The sequence below is a fragment of the Symsagittifera roscoffensis genome, chromosome 2 (genome assembly GCF_963678635.1).
Source record: "Symsagittifera roscoffensis chromosome 2, txSymRosc1.1, whole genome shotgun sequence".
Lineage (NCBI taxonomy): Eukaryota > Metazoa > Xenacoelomorpha > Acoela > Convolutidae > Symsagittifera > Symsagittifera roscoffensis.
The window spans coordinates 44,290,783-44,309,348 of record NC_087063.1 but is presented as its reverse complement, the minus strand read 5'-3'; the positions used below and the strand labels follow the sequence as shown (position 1 = coordinate 44,309,348).

At 35.2% G+C, this 18,566-nt stretch overlaps 3 protein-coding genes across 4 annotated transcripts in view; 1 reads left to right on the top strand and 2 right to left on the bottom strand.

Moving 5' to 3' along the window:
- The window catches only part of LOC134840536 (centriole and centriolar satellite protein ofd1-like), a 370,655-nt gene that overhangs the window by 248,466 nt on the left and 103,623 nt on the right, over window positions 1-18,566 (bottom strand). The gene's annotated exons all lie outside the window — the stretch shown is intronic.
- LOC134840539 (26S proteasome non-ATPase regulatory subunit 14-like) overlaps window positions 8,290-18,566 on the bottom strand; it is a 436,784-nt gene continuing 426,507 nt past the window's right edge. Inside the window, exons 2-4 of one of the 2 annotated variants that reach the window (XM_063856418.1) lie at window positions 10,186-10,411; window positions 9,220-9,585; window positions 8,290-8,874 (exon numbers count right to left, since the gene is read on the bottom strand). In XM_063856418.1, coding sequence (XP_063712488.1) covers window positions 8,512-8,874; window positions 9,220-9,585; window positions 10,186-10,401 — 945 coding nt within the window. In that variant the 5' untranslated portion in view covers window positions 10,402-10,411 and the 3' untranslated portion in view covers window positions 8,290-8,511. Of the gene's footprint in view, window positions 8,875-9,219; window positions 9,586-10,185; window positions 10,412-10,579; window positions 11,353-18,566 lie in introns of those variants that run through there. The other variant, XM_063856417.1, reaches the window with a different exon arrangement.
- On the top strand, window positions 14,855-17,849 carry LOC134839224 (uncharacterized). Its single transcript, XM_063854705.1, has 2 exons — window positions 14,855-15,057; window positions 15,173-17,849. Exons 1-2 carry the CDS (start codon window positions 14,877-14,879, stop codon window positions 17,479-17,481), a joined length of 2,490 nt encoding a protein of 829 aa, XP_063710775.1. The 5' UTR covers window positions 14,855-14,876; the 3' UTR covers window positions 17,482-17,849.

The following is an 18,566-nucleotide window of genomic DNA, read 5'->3' as shown; positions in this document are numbered from 1 at the left end:
AAAAAATTGCAATGATAGGCTAATATTCGAGAATCAAAAAAACTATTGTGTTTTAATCGAAATTTGAGATACGCACTAAATTCACATAAAACCCGAGAGATTTTATAGTGATCAAAAAGAAATTTTTTGCCCAATTTTGATCAGAAATACACTAAAAATCAAGCAAGACTACTTGTACCAGGAAGAAACCCTCAATGATCCGAATGCTCTCTAAATTATCTGACGTAGTTTTTGATGTCCCTTTTATTCGTCCCTTTTTTCAGCAATTACATCAAAGTTTCTGTAGCAAGTTTACTCTACGTTTTTGTTCCGACTTTCCAATTTTTGTTCCGACCATTGAAAATGGGGAAGAACTTTGTATTCGGGTGCTTTAGTTTTTTTTCAACCTTTTTATTTTCCTTGCAAAATCAGCTACCATAAATAATCATCGGACAGGGTTGAGTGATATATCATATTAAAGCCCTTTCAGTCTTGATTCCAACGAGATTATGAAATTCAAGTGTCGAGAAAAATCGGTTGCGAAATCAATCAAACAAAATTAAATAGAAGATACGAAGAAGTAGAAGAACAACCAAAATAATTGAGAAAAATATATTGCAGCTAGGTTTAAGGGCAGTCAGAAAATCTGAGACTTGAAAATGTCAATTTTGACAAGGTTTAATTTGAAAGATTTGTTGTTTTGTATAATTGCATATACAAACGTCCAATAGAACCAAAAGCCCGATAGAACCAAGAAGGGGCTATTAAGACCGATAGAACCAAAGAAAGTGCAAAAATTTAACAAACTGACACTAAAACAAAATTGTTAACAGGCACTTAGAAACACGAAAGCAGACTCAATAAAACTCAATATATCTCTTTTTGAAATTTCATTCAGATTTTGATTTTGATAAAAAAGTACATCAACTTAAAGCTCTTTAATTTCAGAGAACTTACAAATTGGAAATCCTTTAATTAAATAAATCGAACTTCAGAAAACTGGATCGACCGTAACCAGATTTTTTCAGCTGGTAATACTACAAATTACCTCTAATTTCTAGATTTAAGAACCACACCCTTTTTTCAAGCCCTTTCTACATTTACTATTTAGACTATTGCTGTTGGCCTCCAAATCAAAAAAAAATTACAATCTTGAAACCAAAAGCTATAAAAAACTGCTATTTAAGAAAAAAACTGATTTCAAAAACTTCACAGCTGGTAGGTTTTTGATTTTGAGTCTTATCTTTAAGCCCCATAAAAAGTCTAGTGGTCTGCCGCTTTTAGTAGTGGAGAAATTTCTTGCCTTACAAACACTGAACAATTATTATACTAGTAACCATATGTCGAAAACGAAAACATTTGAGAGATTTAAAAATTGTCAATTTAAACTTATAACTTAAACAGTGGTCTGAAAACGAATAAAAAAAACCTCCTTTCCAGCAATCTAACAACGTGTTTTCGAAGCTTTTTCGTAAAAATGATTCAACCTACACACCATTCAAAAAACAAAAAAAGAGATGAGTCATTAGCTCATACAGTGGAGCATTCAAATTTTCAATTGATTCTATAACCCATTTGACGTTTATTTGGCATGCCGTGACTTTTTTCGATTTTTATTCCAATAAATAAACACATTTTAAGACAACTGGATCAAGACATCATGATAGATATAACCACTTCCCTTTCTTAACTGAAGAGCCTAATTTGCCCGCCTTTTAACAAATGATACTGAATTGAACGTGAGAAAAAAAGAAAAAACAAACCGTATAAAAATCAAAAAGATGGAAAAAGATGGAAGAGACAGTTGGAAAAGAGTCAAAGAACGCAAATAAATCAAGAAATCACTGGCTTGTGGTTTGAAAAATCTCAACTTTCAATTTTTCAAGAAAAAAAACAAAAAATCCTTTGAATTTCTAGAATTTTTATGATGATAGACAGTTTTTTTTGTATAAATTAACCCAATTCGATCAATAGGTAAATTTTTTATTACGCTGAGAAATCTAAAAATTAAATTCTATCTTTTGAATACTCAAATGAGTTTTTTGTGAGCTTTACTATTTCGCTGTTCGGAAGTGAAATTTGCCCTCTTTTTAACAAAGGAAATGAACATAATTTAAAAAGGAAATCGAAAGTCAAACAGCAAAAACTTAAAACTCCAAATTATTTCAGGTTGAAAACAATTCACGAAACGTTCACGCTCAGTTTGCAAAAATGATAATTTAACCAACTCAAGCAGCTAATAACAAAAAATGTTGAAAAATAAAATATTTGTTTCTTATGATAACTTTGAGATTTTCAGTAAAATATCCTTTTTTTTCTAATTGTAAAAAAACAACAAAAACTTGCAACACTTTACCGCAGCTTAATAACATAAACAGTTAAAGAATCGGTTTATATATTAATCAAAGTCTAAAATTGGAAAAACACGCGAAAAACTTTAAGATATAGAAATATTGAATTTTTAATATATAAACTAAAATTTCTTGCTGTTTTTCAGTTTAAAGCCACTATCCTTTAACATTATCTGAACTATCAGCTTTACTAAAAAAACCAAAAAAAAAATCACATAGTTTTCAAAACTTGTTGGATAACACACTTTTCAACAACATACCTTCTAGTAAAAGATTCATCATTTCAAACTGCAACAAGGAAAACTTATCTAGCAACAGGCAAGTCCATTGAAAATCGAAGAAGTCACGGACTAATTTTGTAGTTTGATTTAAGCAGTTGAAATCTTTGTATAGAACAACAATCTCGATGGACAAAGAATTTCGCAACTTCTTGTTTTACAATCAGTTCGCCTTCTTCCAAACAGAAGGTCATTAAATCTTCGGATTAGTATGATTTTTTACAAACATCGAAAACACAAAAAAAAATTAGAGCCTTATGTTTTTGAAATTATGACTCCTTGCATCAGTCCAGTGGCAATTAGCTACGCTAATATAAAAGTGGACTATAGTCAATCCTATCCATTTTAGTGGTTAGAAATTCGGCTAATTAAGAAAAGCATGCATTTCAAAAACTTTGCCGGAGTCTCATATTCCAAGCCATATCTTAAAAAAATACACAGAGTCGAAGTTGCACTTTGCATACACAAGCAAAAATATGACCGATAACGCTACTGGGAAAATTTGAATGAGTAAAAGTTTGAGTCTACAAAAATTCTTCAGGGGCGCAACCTAATTACGACGCAATAGCAGTAGCAGTATATGTCGAAAACGAAAACATTTGAGAGATTTAAATTGTCAATTTGAACTTATAACTTAATCAGTGGTCTAAAAACGAATAAAAGTGACCTACTTTTCAGCAATCTAACAACAAGTTTTCGAAATTTTTTCGTAAAATATGATTTAACCTACACACCAATCAAAAAAAGAGATGAATCATTAGCTCATACAGTGGAGCATTCAAACTTTCAATTGATTCTATAACCCATTTGACGTTTATTTGGCATGCCGTGACTTTTTTCGATTTTTATTCCAATAAATAAACACATTTTAAGACAACTGGATCAAGACATCATGATAGATATAACCACTTCCCTTTCTTAACTGAAGAGCCTAATTTGCCCGCCTTTTAACAAATGATACTGAATTGAACGTGAGAAAAAAAGAAAAAACAAACCGTATAAAAATCAAAAAGATGGAAAAAGATGGAAGAGACAGTTGGAAAAGAGTCAAAGAACGCAAATAAATCAAGAAATCACTGGCTTGTGGTTTGAAAAATCTCAACTTTCAAATTTTCAAGAAAAAAACAAAAAATCCTTTGAAATTCTAGAAATTTTATGATGATGGACAGTTTTTTTTGTATAAATTAACCCAATTCGGTCAATAGGTAAACTTTTTATTACGCTGAGAAATCTAAAAATTAAATTCTATTTTAAAAAAAATCAAATGAGTTTTTTGTGAACTTTACTATTTCGCTGTTCGGAAGTGAAATTTGCCCTCTTTTTAACAAAGGAAATGAACAGAATTTAAAAAAGAAATCGAAAGTCAAACAGCAAAAACATAAAACTCCAAATTATTTCAGGTTGAAAACAATTCCCAAAACGTTCACACTCAGTTTGCAAATATCATAACTTTAACCAACTCATGCTTCCAATAACAAAAACTTTGAAAAAAAAATATTTAGTTTTAATCACATTTTTGATTTTTTCTCTAAAACATTTTTTTTCTTTGAAAAAAATGAAAACAACAAAAACCGCAGCTTACTAGCATAAACAGTTATAGAATCGGTTTATTGTTAACCTAAGTCTAACATCCCAAAAACACGCGAAAAATTTCAAGATATAGAAATATTGAATTTTTCATATAAAAACTAAACTTTCTTGCTGTTTTTCAGTTTGAAGCCACTATCTTTTAACATTATCTGTAATCATTTAACTGTCAGCTTTACTAAAAAAAAACAAAAAAATCACATAGTTTTCAAAACTTGTTGGATAACACACTTTTCAACAACATACCTTTTAGTAAAAGATTCATCATTTCAAACTCTGTGCCGTTGATTGCAACAAGGAAAACTTATCTAGCAACAGGCAAGTCCATTGAAAATGCAAGAAGTCACGGACTAATTTTGTAGTTTGATTTAAGCATTTGAAATCTTTGTATAGAACAACAATCTCGATGGACAAAGAATTTCGCACCTTCTTAGTTTAGAATCAGTTCGCCTTCTTCCAAACAGAAGGTCATTAAATCTTCGGATTAGTATGATTTTTTACACACATCGAAAACACAAAAAAAATTAGAGCCTTATATTTTTGAAATTATGACTCCTTGCATCAGTCCAGTGGCAATTAGCTACGCTAATATAAAAGGACTATTGTCAATCATATCCATTTTAGTGGTTAGAAATCCGGCTAATTAAGAAAAGCATGCATTTCAAAAACTTTGCCGGAGTCTCATATTCTGAATAAGAAAATCTAATTTTAGCTTTTTCACTTTCGCGCTATAATGACGTCATTAATTTAAGCGCAAACTCCATATCTTAAAATTTTACACAGAGGCGAAGTTGCACTTCGCATACACAAGCAAAAATATGACCGATAACGCTACTGGGAAAATTTGAACGAGTAAAACTTTGAGTCTACAAAAATTATTAATGGGCGCAAGATAATTACGACGCATTAGCAGTACCAGTCAAATTGAGAAAGAAAAAAACCAATTGCACATGTCTCAATTCATAGAGTGGACGCATTTAAGCTAGCATAGGGAAAAGTTCATTAAAAACATCCGACCCTGCCCAGGTTCGACTGCCTTTTAAGATCTATGGAGCAGTAATAACATGAGAAAAATAAATGTTAATTTATATAAAATGATTTTTTAAATTTGCGATTTCTGTGAAAATCATCCTCCCACACGGCATATAAAGTACAAAGTGATAAATTTCGCTCCTAGTAACAAATCAATTATGGCAAATAAGCTTTCTTCAACCAATTTGGGAAAATTTCTAGGACGGATTAAATCTCCGCTTACGCGTTAAAAGCGCGAAATAAATCGCGCATTAATTTTCCTAAACTGACTTAAAGGGCACTTTTTAAACTCCTATAACTTTACGAAAATTGATCTCAGGTAAAATATCTGTTCAAATTTAAGCTCAGGACAACAATACCTTTTGAATGATATAAAATATCGGTCAAAAATGGCTCGGTAAAAAGTCGAAAATTGTCTGGAGAAAAAAACGCCCCGATCATAAATATTCCGTAACTTCCGTTTCGAAAGTCGGAACATTAACAGTCGGTGTTAATATCCTTAGCATTGGCTGTACTTAATAGCTGGTTATTGGTCAAAATGAGCGTTTTCAAAATGAATACATTTTATCGCAACAATATTTGCGACGCAACAATGTTTTTAGGTTGAAAAAAAGATATTTCATACTATAACACAAGCTATGCTTGTGTAAAAAAATAAGGTAGATTTTTAGAATCAAATGTTGATCCAGAATCAAAAAAAAATCAGATAAAAAAAATTATAATAAAAAAAATCAGATCGAGAAAACTTAACTTCGTTGCTCTCACTTTTTAAAGTTACGAATCCGCAATTCTATACCATCTGAACAATCAGCTAGAATGAAGGAAGCCACCTAATAGGTTTTTGAATTTATAATTAGCAGTTTTGAACGATAGTTCTATCTAAAAAAAATTTCCAGGATTTTCAATTATGTTCCATTAAGTGGAACAAACAACAATTATTCAGCATCACACAACTGCACCAGTTGAACTACTGAAATATTTTGCGTAGTTCCACACATTTTTGTAGATAAACACATTTTTTATTTTCATGCTGAACCAATTCAAAGGGTTGCAAGTTGTGTATAGCTAAATTAGAAAAAAAAACAGCCTATAAGCTTTCAGTTCTATATAAAATTTCATAACACAAGGAAACACATTGTAAAATTATGAATTCTTCCATCAGTCCAGAAACGAATAGCTAGAATAATTTAAAAGTTGACAACCTCAAATCAAATTGTTTTTGTGTAGAAAAAAACCACTTTACAAAAATACACAAATTGAATCGTTGTTAAGTTCCATACTGAACCATTTTTTGAAGACCCTTACATTATACTAAAGAATGTAGCATCCATCAACGGAATAAATTTTTGCATTAAAGAACCGAACATTTTGGCACCAACCAACTCCCCCTTAATTTGGATTCCGAAAAAAATCACACAAGAGACGAAAATTGATTAGAGGCTAACCACTCACAATTTTCTTTCACAACAGTTTTCTTAGCTATTATTACCCGTCATTTTATCGGGTTTTCGATTATTTCAGTCAACTTTAACAGTCAAACAAAAGAATCGGGCGATTGTTTCCATGTCTCAAAATGTGTTCTCGTTAGCGATTTTTTCTTAGATGATTGTGGTCGGAGCACTCAGTTTCTTGCACAGCAAACAACTCCTTTTGTATATAACAGCATCCATATCTTTAAACTTCAAGAGCTTCAGTCCAAACTCGCAACTTTAATTATTTGTTCAGAACCTAAACTCATTAAAAAAACTCTTTTGAAATCAATAACCGATAACTGAATAATTAAAGCCTGTTATTTGTAAAAACTAGGTTACGAGTCGGATTCAATCCTGCGACCTAGAAACTAAGAGGTTTTAATTAATTTTTTAAAAAAGCTTTTGTTTTAAGCATTGCGTTTTTTAAATTTTTTTTTGGATACTTAAAACGATCAGTTATTCATGTAACTTCAAAGTATCAGAAGGAAAATTTTTTTAACAATTCAAATAAAGTTTAACAAACATGATTCTCATGGATTAGAAAGTTCGTTTGCGGCAATTCAAACAGGCTGGATGGCCTTCATGTCCGCTAGAGCTGGTTGTGTTCTTCAAACGTTACACTAAAAAGTTTTTTTTTTACATTTTTGTAGCGCGCATAGCTTGAAAACAAATTTATCATAATAATTCAGCAAGACGAAATCGAAAAACTAACTCGATTAAATTCAATGACAAACGCAAGTAAATACGTGAAAATACTTCGTTAAACAGAATATAGCCAACTGACAGTTGGAAAAGAGTAATGAACTTGTTTTTTCAAAAAACTTCAAATTTTGAATTTCGAAGAAAAAAATAGATGGCCTTAAATCTCTTTGAATTTGTTGAAAAATTGATGATGGATACTTTTTAGCTTAATATAACCCAATTTGACAAATGGATCAATATGTAGAACTTTTATTTCGCTGGGAAATCTGATAATTAATTTCCATTTTCGAAATTAGAAATCGATCCCGTTGTTATTGACCTTTACAATTTTGCCGTTGGATAGTGGAGTTTGCCTTCCTTTTAATAAAAGAAATGCACTGAACTTGAAAATTCGAACAACGAAAAATCAAAATTGAATGTGAACAAATTTAAAGACTTTTTCCTGAAAAAAAACTACGTTCATTACTCTTAAAAACTAAATTGATTTACAGTTTCAGTCGGAAAAATTTTTCATTTGCCAAAAAAAAACAAGAAAGCGGCAAAGTCAACAGAAATTTAGATACATATCAATGAAAAAGAAAACCACAGAAAACCGAAAACAACGACTGATTGTTTTTGAGAACACTTGAAGTTTTGTCATATACTTTTTCGTAAAACTAACCCAATCGATGGTTAGTTTTCTTATTATGCAGGGAAATCTTCGAAACTTTTAAAATCGTTGAAAAGTCATTCAAGTTTTCTCGTTCCATTTCGACTTAATTGTAGAGCGTATTTTTCCTTCCTTTCAACAAATGCATTTGAATTGAACCTACGGTGAAGCAGCTCGAGGTCATCGGAAAAAAGAGACCAGTAAAAATTGTTCTGGGCCGGCGCTGATTGCACTATAAGTTGACAAGAATAATAAATTCATTTCACATATAAACTCAAAACGTCTCAGCCATTCGCAATTTCAACTTGAATAAAATCAAATTGATGTCACATCATAATTACAACAGCATTAATAAATCTAAAATCATTAGTCCATACACTCCTTTAGGTCGACTTTTTTTAACACAATACTCTCAAACCCTAGTCCTGGATGGATTTTTAAGTCTATTCTAACTCGAAGTATTATTGGAACACAGCCGTGTTTAGCGTAGACTGCAGTATTTGAGATATATTTTCAGTCAGCACTTCATTAACAGTTTCTTCCAGATGTCTCTTCGGATCTTGTTTGCCGACGTTCCTGATTTCCAACTGGTCTTTACTCATCTTCTCCTCCTCTTCGATCCACTTAGCATACTGTGAACTTAGCGACTTCATCCTATCCACTTGACTGAGGTTCTCAGCTTCTAAGGCATCGTATGGTCTCAATTGCAATCCACTGCACCAGTTCTTCTTGTGCAAATTCATCAACATACTCTGCTCAAGTTTGTTTTTGCGGTACTTGATTGGTATGCTGTAGTAATGTCTGTTTAAGCCATGTATTAGTGCCTAAAAAAGAAATAAGTATTAGGGTAGTCGTACAGAACAGGATATTCAGAAACAGCGTGTAGTTTATTGGCATCCAGATTGCCTATTTAACACTTATTATTTAACCTTATTATTAAGCTAACTTATATTAAGGCCAAATATTTAACCGAATCAAATTTAAAAAAATTTCGAGGGATCTTTTGCGATTGTTAAATTTAAAAAAAAACACTAAGACCTACATATATAAGAGTAATCACTACGTTCATTTTCAACAGCTTCCAACTTTCGAACTTTAAAGAAAAAATTTAAGGTAATTTCAAGAACAATTTATGATTACTTGAATTTAAATTCAATCAGTAATCTCACTTGTATGGATGGTTTGTTAATATGTCCCAGCACGGAAGTCGTCTGTCGTGGTTCCTGTCCTAGGACCATCAGGTTAGCATTGATCAATCTAAACGCATCGATCACTACTTTCCCTTTCACACTCTGAATCGGATCCACCACCACTGCAACTGCTCGGTCTGAGAGTGCCTCGAACGACTGCTGTGTGTTGATGTCCACTCCGGAGAGCCAGCAGCCGAAGCCAGGGTGGGAGTGGTACCAGCCGACCACCATCTCTGGTCTGCCGGTTTGCTTCAACATGTCCAACATTTTGGCCTGGAACACGGGGTCAACTGCCTCTACGCTGACTCCCGTTCCAGACTGAGGCATTGCGAACACATCTGTCACCTGGAAGCAGCAATAAACTGGACTCAATTAAGACCATAAAACTATACGCAACATATTATTCCTTGATTCGTCTACCTACTTTTGCATAGAAAAAAAACCCCAATCAAAGACCAACATTTCCCTCTGTGAATTTCAGAGCTAGCTTTTGCAGCCACATTATCTTAAAAGAAAAACCTAAACAGATGATTTTTAGATTTGAAAGCAAAAGTATAACAAAAATATAAAGTGTCACTGAATTCTAAGGAAACAGATAAAAAAACTAACGTTTTTGAACAGTTTTCAATTTCTGCTATTATTATTGATAAAGCTAACCCACTTTGAGAAAACTGGATCAGTAGGTATTTCTTTTATTCAGCAGGGAAACTTTAAATCAAAATTGAATTCTGAAACTATGCGTCGGTCGCCATTAGCAAATTGGCTATAGTATGGCGCAATGATTTTTCTTCCCTTTAGTGAACGGATTTAGTGAACTTGAAAATAAATCATACATCAAATTTAAAAAACGGAAACAAAAAACACATGAGCAAACCACAGGTCACTTACTATGGCATAAAGTTTACCCTGAAATTCCATTTTTTGGGGAGAGTAAATTTGACTAACCTTCACAGTGTAATCATCTACAAACTCGCCCAGCATCAGACCCATCACCTCCATCGGCACTCCTGCTCTCCCGTGCTTCAACATCTTCAGGAGTGACATGGAGGATATGTAGATGGTCTCTGCTGTGTCCACCATGGGACCATCTTGCGGCTGCTGTTGGGAAGCCCCTCCCCCTCCCAGACCGCCGAGACCACCCAGTCGAAGAAGACGCTCCATTATCAGATCTGAAATTCAGACCAGTTCTTTTGAAATTCTTCCGATCGTCAAAAACATCGCCAGTAACATATTTATAAACATTTCTCTGCATCCCTGAATCGATAGATGATCTCTTCAACTTTTAACTGCACATCGCTTCTAGACATTCCAAACAACTGTAAGATTGAAAAAAAACTCGTTGTCGTCCAATAATCAATTCAAAGCAAGCAAAAACATCGAGATAATTTTATGCAGTCAACTGGTCTCAAACCGACAAATGACTCCACGCTGTTGCAGATATCAAATAACACCGTTGCTATGCAAAAAAAGGTCGTTTTAAGCATCAAAACTGAGTATTCAGAAAAATCGAGGATTCGCATAAATTGGGGAATTTTCTTGATCAAACTGCAACTGTAGTATGTTTTGATGCTTTGAAATTCACAAATTGATATCATTTACCGCACCGACAACTGTTAATACTTAATATGATCAAAGCGCGCCGGTATTCCAAACTGACGTGGGCGCCGAAGACTCTTGCTTATTGTTGGTCAGAGCTCCGAACTGATGCGAGGATGCACTTCCCGCCGACTTGTAGCCATGCGACGAATGAGACTGGTTAGAATGATGTTGATCCGAGAGCTTGTTCAGATTATTAGCCAACTGCTGCGTTCTAAACTGGAGCGCCCTCACCTTATCCAAAACCTGTTGGTATACTGTAACATCTACAGTTCCCATTAACACGTGTCCCTTTTGGGAATCAATTTTGGCGTCCATTCTCGCATCTCGGATCAGATTCACAATCCATTGTTCGGCTTGTTCAGCACCCATATTTAGTTTTCGGGCCAACATGTCAATCGAGATGACCTGATGGATACGACAGAACATCTCGAAGATATACAGACGTGCATTCTCCATAAAATCCTCAGTACACGCAGTTGAGAAGAAGTCGTTTGTGATGACAGCTTCACATTCCTAGAAAACACACATGTAGCTCAACCGGAAAGAAATGGTACTAGCAAAAAAATTGACAAGTTATCCGAGTAAAACATACATCAGACATCTGGAAAAGTGTAAATGCACTGAAAAATCCAAGAAAAATTACATAATTTTGATTTCGCGAACTTCCTTGAGAAAACTAACTCGTCTTAAAACTCTTTGCATTTCACGATAACTTCTGAGATACAATAATAAGAACATTGCATCAATCGCAATATTGTATTTTGATAAGAAATCAATAAATTTAATTTAAATTACGAAACTGCAGAAAAAATGTATCCTTCACGACATTTGCTTTTCAATTATTGGAGAAAAATTTGCCCATATTTAATTAAATGAATAAGAATGCGAAAGTGAAATTAAAATAAAAAGTGGGAGTCAACAAAAATTATGTTTTTTTTTTCCTGAAAACACCACTTAAATAAAAGACAATTCACTTCAATGAGTAACATTTAAACATGCAATATAATCTTTCAACAATAATAAGAAATATCATTACATCGATTGCAGTTATTTATTTGACACAGAAGCGAACGATATTGCCTTACACGATATTGTAAAGAAAAAAAGCAGTCGTCGAAAAAGATACATCTATAGAAAAATTTTTGCCTGTCAAGTATTGTGAAAAATTGCTGAAGAAAAACCCGAACACTGGAAAAAAACTGCTTGAAAAGCCTAACACATAATATCATCTATATTTGCTAAAAAAACGTTTGGAAAATCAACGGACAGAAATTAAGACAAAAACCACTAACCACTAACTAAAATGATATATTAGATAGTTTAACTTGAACTTTCACAAATTTGAGCATGTCAGCTTGTACGTTTTGCACATGAAAGTAACTACACAAAATGCAGACATTTCTTACAGATTATGTAAGAAAAGATATTTACGGGAAAAAAAACAGTCTAGTACCCAATTACAATTCACTTGCTCTCGCAAATGAAATAACTGTTAAACAGCTTTTCTTGAAAATTGTTATGTTCAAATTGCTGTGACTAAGTGAGCTAGTGACTCAGCTAAGGCTGGAGGTACATGCTCAATAATTTTAAAGAATATGTAGTGCTGATTGGAAAGGTAAAGTATTCATAATGTCAAAAACTTGACTTTTTCCAAGTCTATAGCGGTTTCCCTAACAAATCAAGAAAAATCCACTTATGCATGGGAAAATCCCTACAACATTATCTTTCAATTGAATATGTATCATCTTAAAGCTCTTTGAGCTTCCAGAATTAAAACTGAATCAATCAATAATTTAATTATTCCATTGGGAAATCTGAAAATTTAAATTTTTTTTACTGAAGCCTTGAAATATTTTTGCGCCATTGAAAAAATTTGGGTATTCGAAACTGGAATTGCCTTACTGTTATCGAATGATTTGAATTAAACTTGAAAGTAAATCAAAAGTCAAACCGGCAGACAATTTCAAAAAAAAAATCAATACGATCTATACAAAAGTGCCTTCACCGCGTTTATTGAACCATAAAAAATATGAGCAAACTTAAATTAAACTAAATCAGAGAAGGAAAATGTGCAACCAACATAAACACAACTTTCGAACAGAACTCATGTCTATTGGTTGCCGAAAAGAGAAGTAACGAAAGAATTGAAAAGAAAAAGGTTCAATGACTCTGTTAGAAAAACTCTTTACCTGAAAAAAAGCCCATGTTCCGATTTAAAGACGCTTGCGAATCGCAAGCGTAAAAATTGTTGATGAATTTGTTTTTTCGAAAATAGTTTCAATTTTAATAGAAAAATCGCATCACCTTAAACTCGCATTTAATTATCTATTTAGTCATCACTGTACTATAAACAGCTATTAAGTCTCATTTAATAACTAACTCTGCCTTTCTTAAATCTGGAGTGGTCAAAGTTATCTAGGTCTTATTCGAGTGATTGAGTTCACAATCATTCGTTGAAACAACCATCAGATAAAAATCTTACTAACCTAAACGTAATATTTAATATTTTGTAAAACAGCAAGCTCCTTTAGCGACTTAAATGAATTATCTGACTGGTTAACAGTGTTTATTTTAAACCAATTTATAGAAATAATTCATTCAACCGATATAACCAAAAAAAACTTCACTGAAAAAATACAAGCGTTTTTCTGCTGTTGTTCAATTGAAAGACCTCAGTTTCAGAGGGAAGAAAAATGGTTGTATTTTTATTTAATTTGAACAAATAATAGTATGTCGACATTTGTAATTTAAAGCACATAAGACTCGTCAGCAAAATCTAGTTTATTTTAAATTAGCATATCGACGAATGCGAAGAAGTCCAAATGTCATTGCGTGGCAAGTATTTAGCATACAAAACAAAATAACCCAACAATTCAACCAAAATATAACGAACGCAATCACAAGAAAGAAATCAGATGGATGATGAGAAACTTTTTTTCGAAGAGCTGTCTTCTTTCGAGCTAGACATGCCTGGAGGAAGGCGAGTTCCCTTCAGGGAAAACAAAACGCTTCTTCAGATGTTGCGCAACCAGTACCCAAGATGGCCCAACAGTGGCAATGTGACGTCTGTTCCCACTGCTAGAATACCTCGGCTGTTCCTACACAACGTACAGATGTCCTCTGACATGCAGAAGGAGTTTGGTTCGCTTCAGAAGGGTGAAATCGGTGAAATTAAAGTATACAAGATGCTCCTTAACTCGTCCGATCCAGATCGGGAAGGCATAATAGTGTTCCCAAATATAAACGGGCGAGAGCTGTTCAAAACAACAATTGCTCATGTTGAAATAGACACTGTGCTAATTCATCCAAGTAAAGGCGTGTTCGTTTTCAACATCAAAAAACAGGGAGGCAAAGGTCTGACTCCTCAGAAGATCATAAATGACATGCAAAATCACGGAAACTTCGTAAGGCTGCTTCTTCAATATGGTCAAGACGAATCAAAAGACAATCCCATTCCAATCCATAATGTTTTGTGCACTTTCCACGATGACAACAAAGGAAAATTCCGCAATCTTCAGCCGCCATCAAATATGGATGCGACTAGCAAAACACTGATATTTACAAAAACCGACCTAAAAACAGAAAACTTTGGCGCTACTTGGTCCCAGCAATTATCCCAAATTGGGGATATTCAAATGGGGGAGCAACTTGAGGTACTGGTTGCACGATTGGTTGCTTTAAATTCTCTCGAAGGCTCATTGGCTCTCATCCACAACCAGATGAGCATGAACTTCATGCAGACTGTCTCGAAACGAAGTCAATCTAAATATATCCAGCAAGTGCAACAAGCGGCATCAGTTGATGAAATAATCAAAGAAAAATTGACAGATGCATCACATGCACAGCGCCACGGATCCGAGAAGAAAAGATTCATCATATGGACTAACGATCAGCTTAACATAATTTCCACGGTATTCCAGCGACTGGTGCAGGTGAAGTCGTCAAAAGACGATAAGGCAAACAAAAAGGGCCTGAGGTTGATAGTAACCGGTTGCAAGGGCTCTGGAAAGACCATGCTACTCACATTCATAGCCAAGATGGCTCAATGTCTATTTGAAGACGCTCCCAGCAGCTCGGCAACTGCAAAAGCTGAAACTCCGGACAAGGAGGGGTCAACTAAAGTGTTAGTGTGCGACGGAAGCTTCAGTTCCCCAGTTCTAACTACTCTTCTGCAGACGATGCTCAGCTCAACAGCAATATCTGTTTATACAACTCCAGGTAACGCTGATATTGATTTTCTATTCAAACTCGAAGGTTGTGAAAGTGCACTTCTCAAAAATATCTAGCCATCAATTGTTCTCATACAATGTTTAGTTCTCAAAACTCGTTTCAGTTGGGCAAGATTTCCGGACTTTACAGACCTTCGAGGAAGAGAAAGCAAAAATCTTCCATGATCTTTTCAAGCGACAACTACAGCCGAGCAAATTATTACTCTGCGATGAATTCAGGCACGTGAACCACGAATATCTACTCGGAGATCTGAGAGAAGACCAGCACTGTGTTCTATTTGCATCTAACAAAGATGAAACTCTCGACAGCTCCTACCAGCATATTCACCTTGGCGCTTCACTCAGATCTACTTGCAAAATTGCTCAATTTGCAGACGGATGGATTAAGGGCAGTAGTTTACAAAATTTTGAATTTGAGTGCAAACCTGCACATAACTTTGACGGGGAGAGACCGGACATTCGAACAATCAGCCAACAGGGCTACAAATCAGAGACAGACATTGTCAATCTTTTCATCGAAGAGTCGGTCTCCAGCATTGTTGAATATGCAGAGAGATCCAAAGGTCTGGAGTTGGTACCAGTGGTTCCTTTTATTGATTCGGAAAGCAGACAGAAAGTACTTGAAGGCCTTGAAGCAAGAGGGTTAGAATGCAGAAGCCCAAGTTATTCTTACAGTTCAACAGAAAATAATGGCGAATCCAAACAAGACCCAACTAGAGTGTCTCGCTCTTCCTTGCCAACAATATGTTTCTTCAAAGAAGCAGACATTGAAGGAGCTGAATTTGGAATAGTAGTTGTTTTGATGCACCACAAAAAGCCTCAAGATATCCGAGCCGACCTTGGACTTAAGTTTTTCACAGCTGTGACCAGAGCATCCACCAAACTAGTTCTTGTGATAGCCGAAGGAGGTAATAATGAGTTCACGCACTGTGATAGTAGCGGAAAAGCCAACAGTGCAAACGCTGGTTCTCTTTCCGAGCTCATTGAACTGAAAATTGCTGCTAAGACTCCAACTATTTTAGTAGGTCCATTGACACATTTCGAGGGATTGCGAAGTATTTCAGAAGTCAACTCGCGAATAAAGATTCCCAAAATTGAGGGCGTTAATGTCTTCCTAGGCCCAAACGATGAAACTATCTTTCAAATAGATGACGTTTACAAGAAAGAGGATTTAGAAGCATTGCAAACATTTGGAATCCGCCTTCTGGTGTTTTTAAAGGATAGTTCAGGCTGCGAATGGCGTTTCAAGTTCTTCTTTAGCTCATATCTATGCACAGAAGCCTTCATCAAAGATCGCAAGAACGCCTTCAAACTATGCAATCTTCTAGTTAACTACGCGGACGTGCTAGATGAACTACAGTGTTTGGAGAAGTTTATATGGAATGAGAAAAATTATGGTCGAGCAAGTCATTCGGATATAAGGACCGAGAGAAACCCTTTCCTTGCTCCACTGCCAACCGAAGATTTATTCCGGTGGGAAAACTGGGAGCAAAAGGGACATGAACATAACCGATTGGGTCATAATATTTTGGCAGCCGACAAGTACATGCAGAGTATTCTGTTTCTGGAACCTCAATACCAGAAACATAAAACAGAACTTCAAATTGATGCAGCCTGTGAGGAGAGAAAAGAACTCGCCAAGCTATGCACGCACGTTTCCATGATGTACCTTCAACACTTACGGTCACCGAGCGATGGAAGACAAGATGTCTGTTCGCGCGACAGATACATTAACGAAATAGGAAGCACGTACGAATCCTGCATAGTAACTGCATTTGATCACGCCATCAACGCAGCAGAATGGAACGCCTGCTGGAAACTCAGTTACGTGATAATCCGAGATACGATTGAAATGATTAAGAAGCGAGCCTCAGCTACTGGACAAGAAAAAACGCCAACAGAGGAATCAAGAATTCTCCAGGAGCTGGTACGGGATGACATAGAACGCAAAGGAATCCGCGAGATAAAATTCAGGCCAACTTTTTCTTTTGATGGACGCCGAGATATTGAGGACGCAGAAGTGATGAAATATTCATACAAGATCCAGATTACTAATCTTACAGAACAAAATGATGCTATCGAAAATTTGACAGCGATAAGAAAGCATTTATCTAAGCATTACGTTTCAGTAGCCGAAACAAGTTTAGGCCAGATAAAGAAGTATACGAACCCTACCAAACTGTTGTACTTCATGTTAACCTTTAGAGAGGTTAGGCAGCTATTCGACTACTCGGTCCGATTTGCGATTGAGGCACTCGAGTGGAACCCATCTGAGGTGTCGGCTAATAATTCAATCACACAGTCATTGATCCGCTTAGAGGACAGTGTCACTAGACTAGAACGAATCGCTGACAACTATGAGGAGCCCAATTTCTTGTCCGAAATTGTGAAAGACGAAATTCAATATGGCTAGATATTTTGATAAAGTTTACACTTTCATGACCAAATACTGAAAGGTAGCTTGTCTTCTATGAACTTATCTTCTAATGACATCACAACAATCTATACAAATTAGTCAATGTAAACCGGTATTTACTCAGATATTTTTTAAATTTACCTTCCCTGATAAAAACATTTCACTATTTTTAGTATTTTGGACGTTATAAGCGCAATGTTCTTTTCAAAATGTCTCAAATCTGGACTGACTCACGACCTGAAGTCCTCTGCAGCCTGATAATAGCTTCAAAAAATACCGAATGCATAAGCTAGCTGCTGTAAGCCTGATGTTTGGGGCACGTCTGGTATGCACTCTACGAATCTGAAGAACGTCGCACCCTCAGTTCCTAAAGTTTCTCTTCTGATATCCTCAAGTACTTTTGAATATAGAGAGGCTAGCTGGCACTTGCGTCTCCCACAACAATGGCAATGCCTTCGGCAAGCAGTGCAGCAATGAGCGCCTTTTCGTCAACTGCTGCGCAGAGGAATTTTAAAGTTTGTTGAACGGTGTTTTTGGTTGTAAGCCATTAATTTCAAACACTGTGCCTCAAACGCCTTATTGAAGGAGAAATCTATGAACGCAGTGAGAAGTCCTCCTCCCTCTCGCGGACTATCCCTCGTGAAACTGGGCTGTGTAAACTGGGCTCAAGTATCGTTTTTCTAACTTTTTACTGGAAAAACTGCTGTATTTCATACTCACACACTAGTGATTTATTTCTGGTGATTCTCCAGATATGCCATTGCAATTTAATTGAAGGAAAATAACAACGTAATTGCAGCTGGTGATTGGTTTCGTGAGATTTGTTACAGGTCGGGGAATTGAAACGTTATAACTTTTTAGATTCGGATAATTCGGGAGTGTTTTTCTCGAAGAGCCAATAGGGTGGTTTTTATAAGTCGGAAAGTTAAAGTTTCAGAAAAGCTGCTGAAGTTATGCGATTCGAAGACTGTAGGTGGATCCGTCGGCAAATATGATACGAAACATTTACTGGAGTGTGCAATTCTCGGCTTGCACGGATGGCAGACTTAGGACCCGGGTTTGGAGGGATGCCGGTTAGAAAG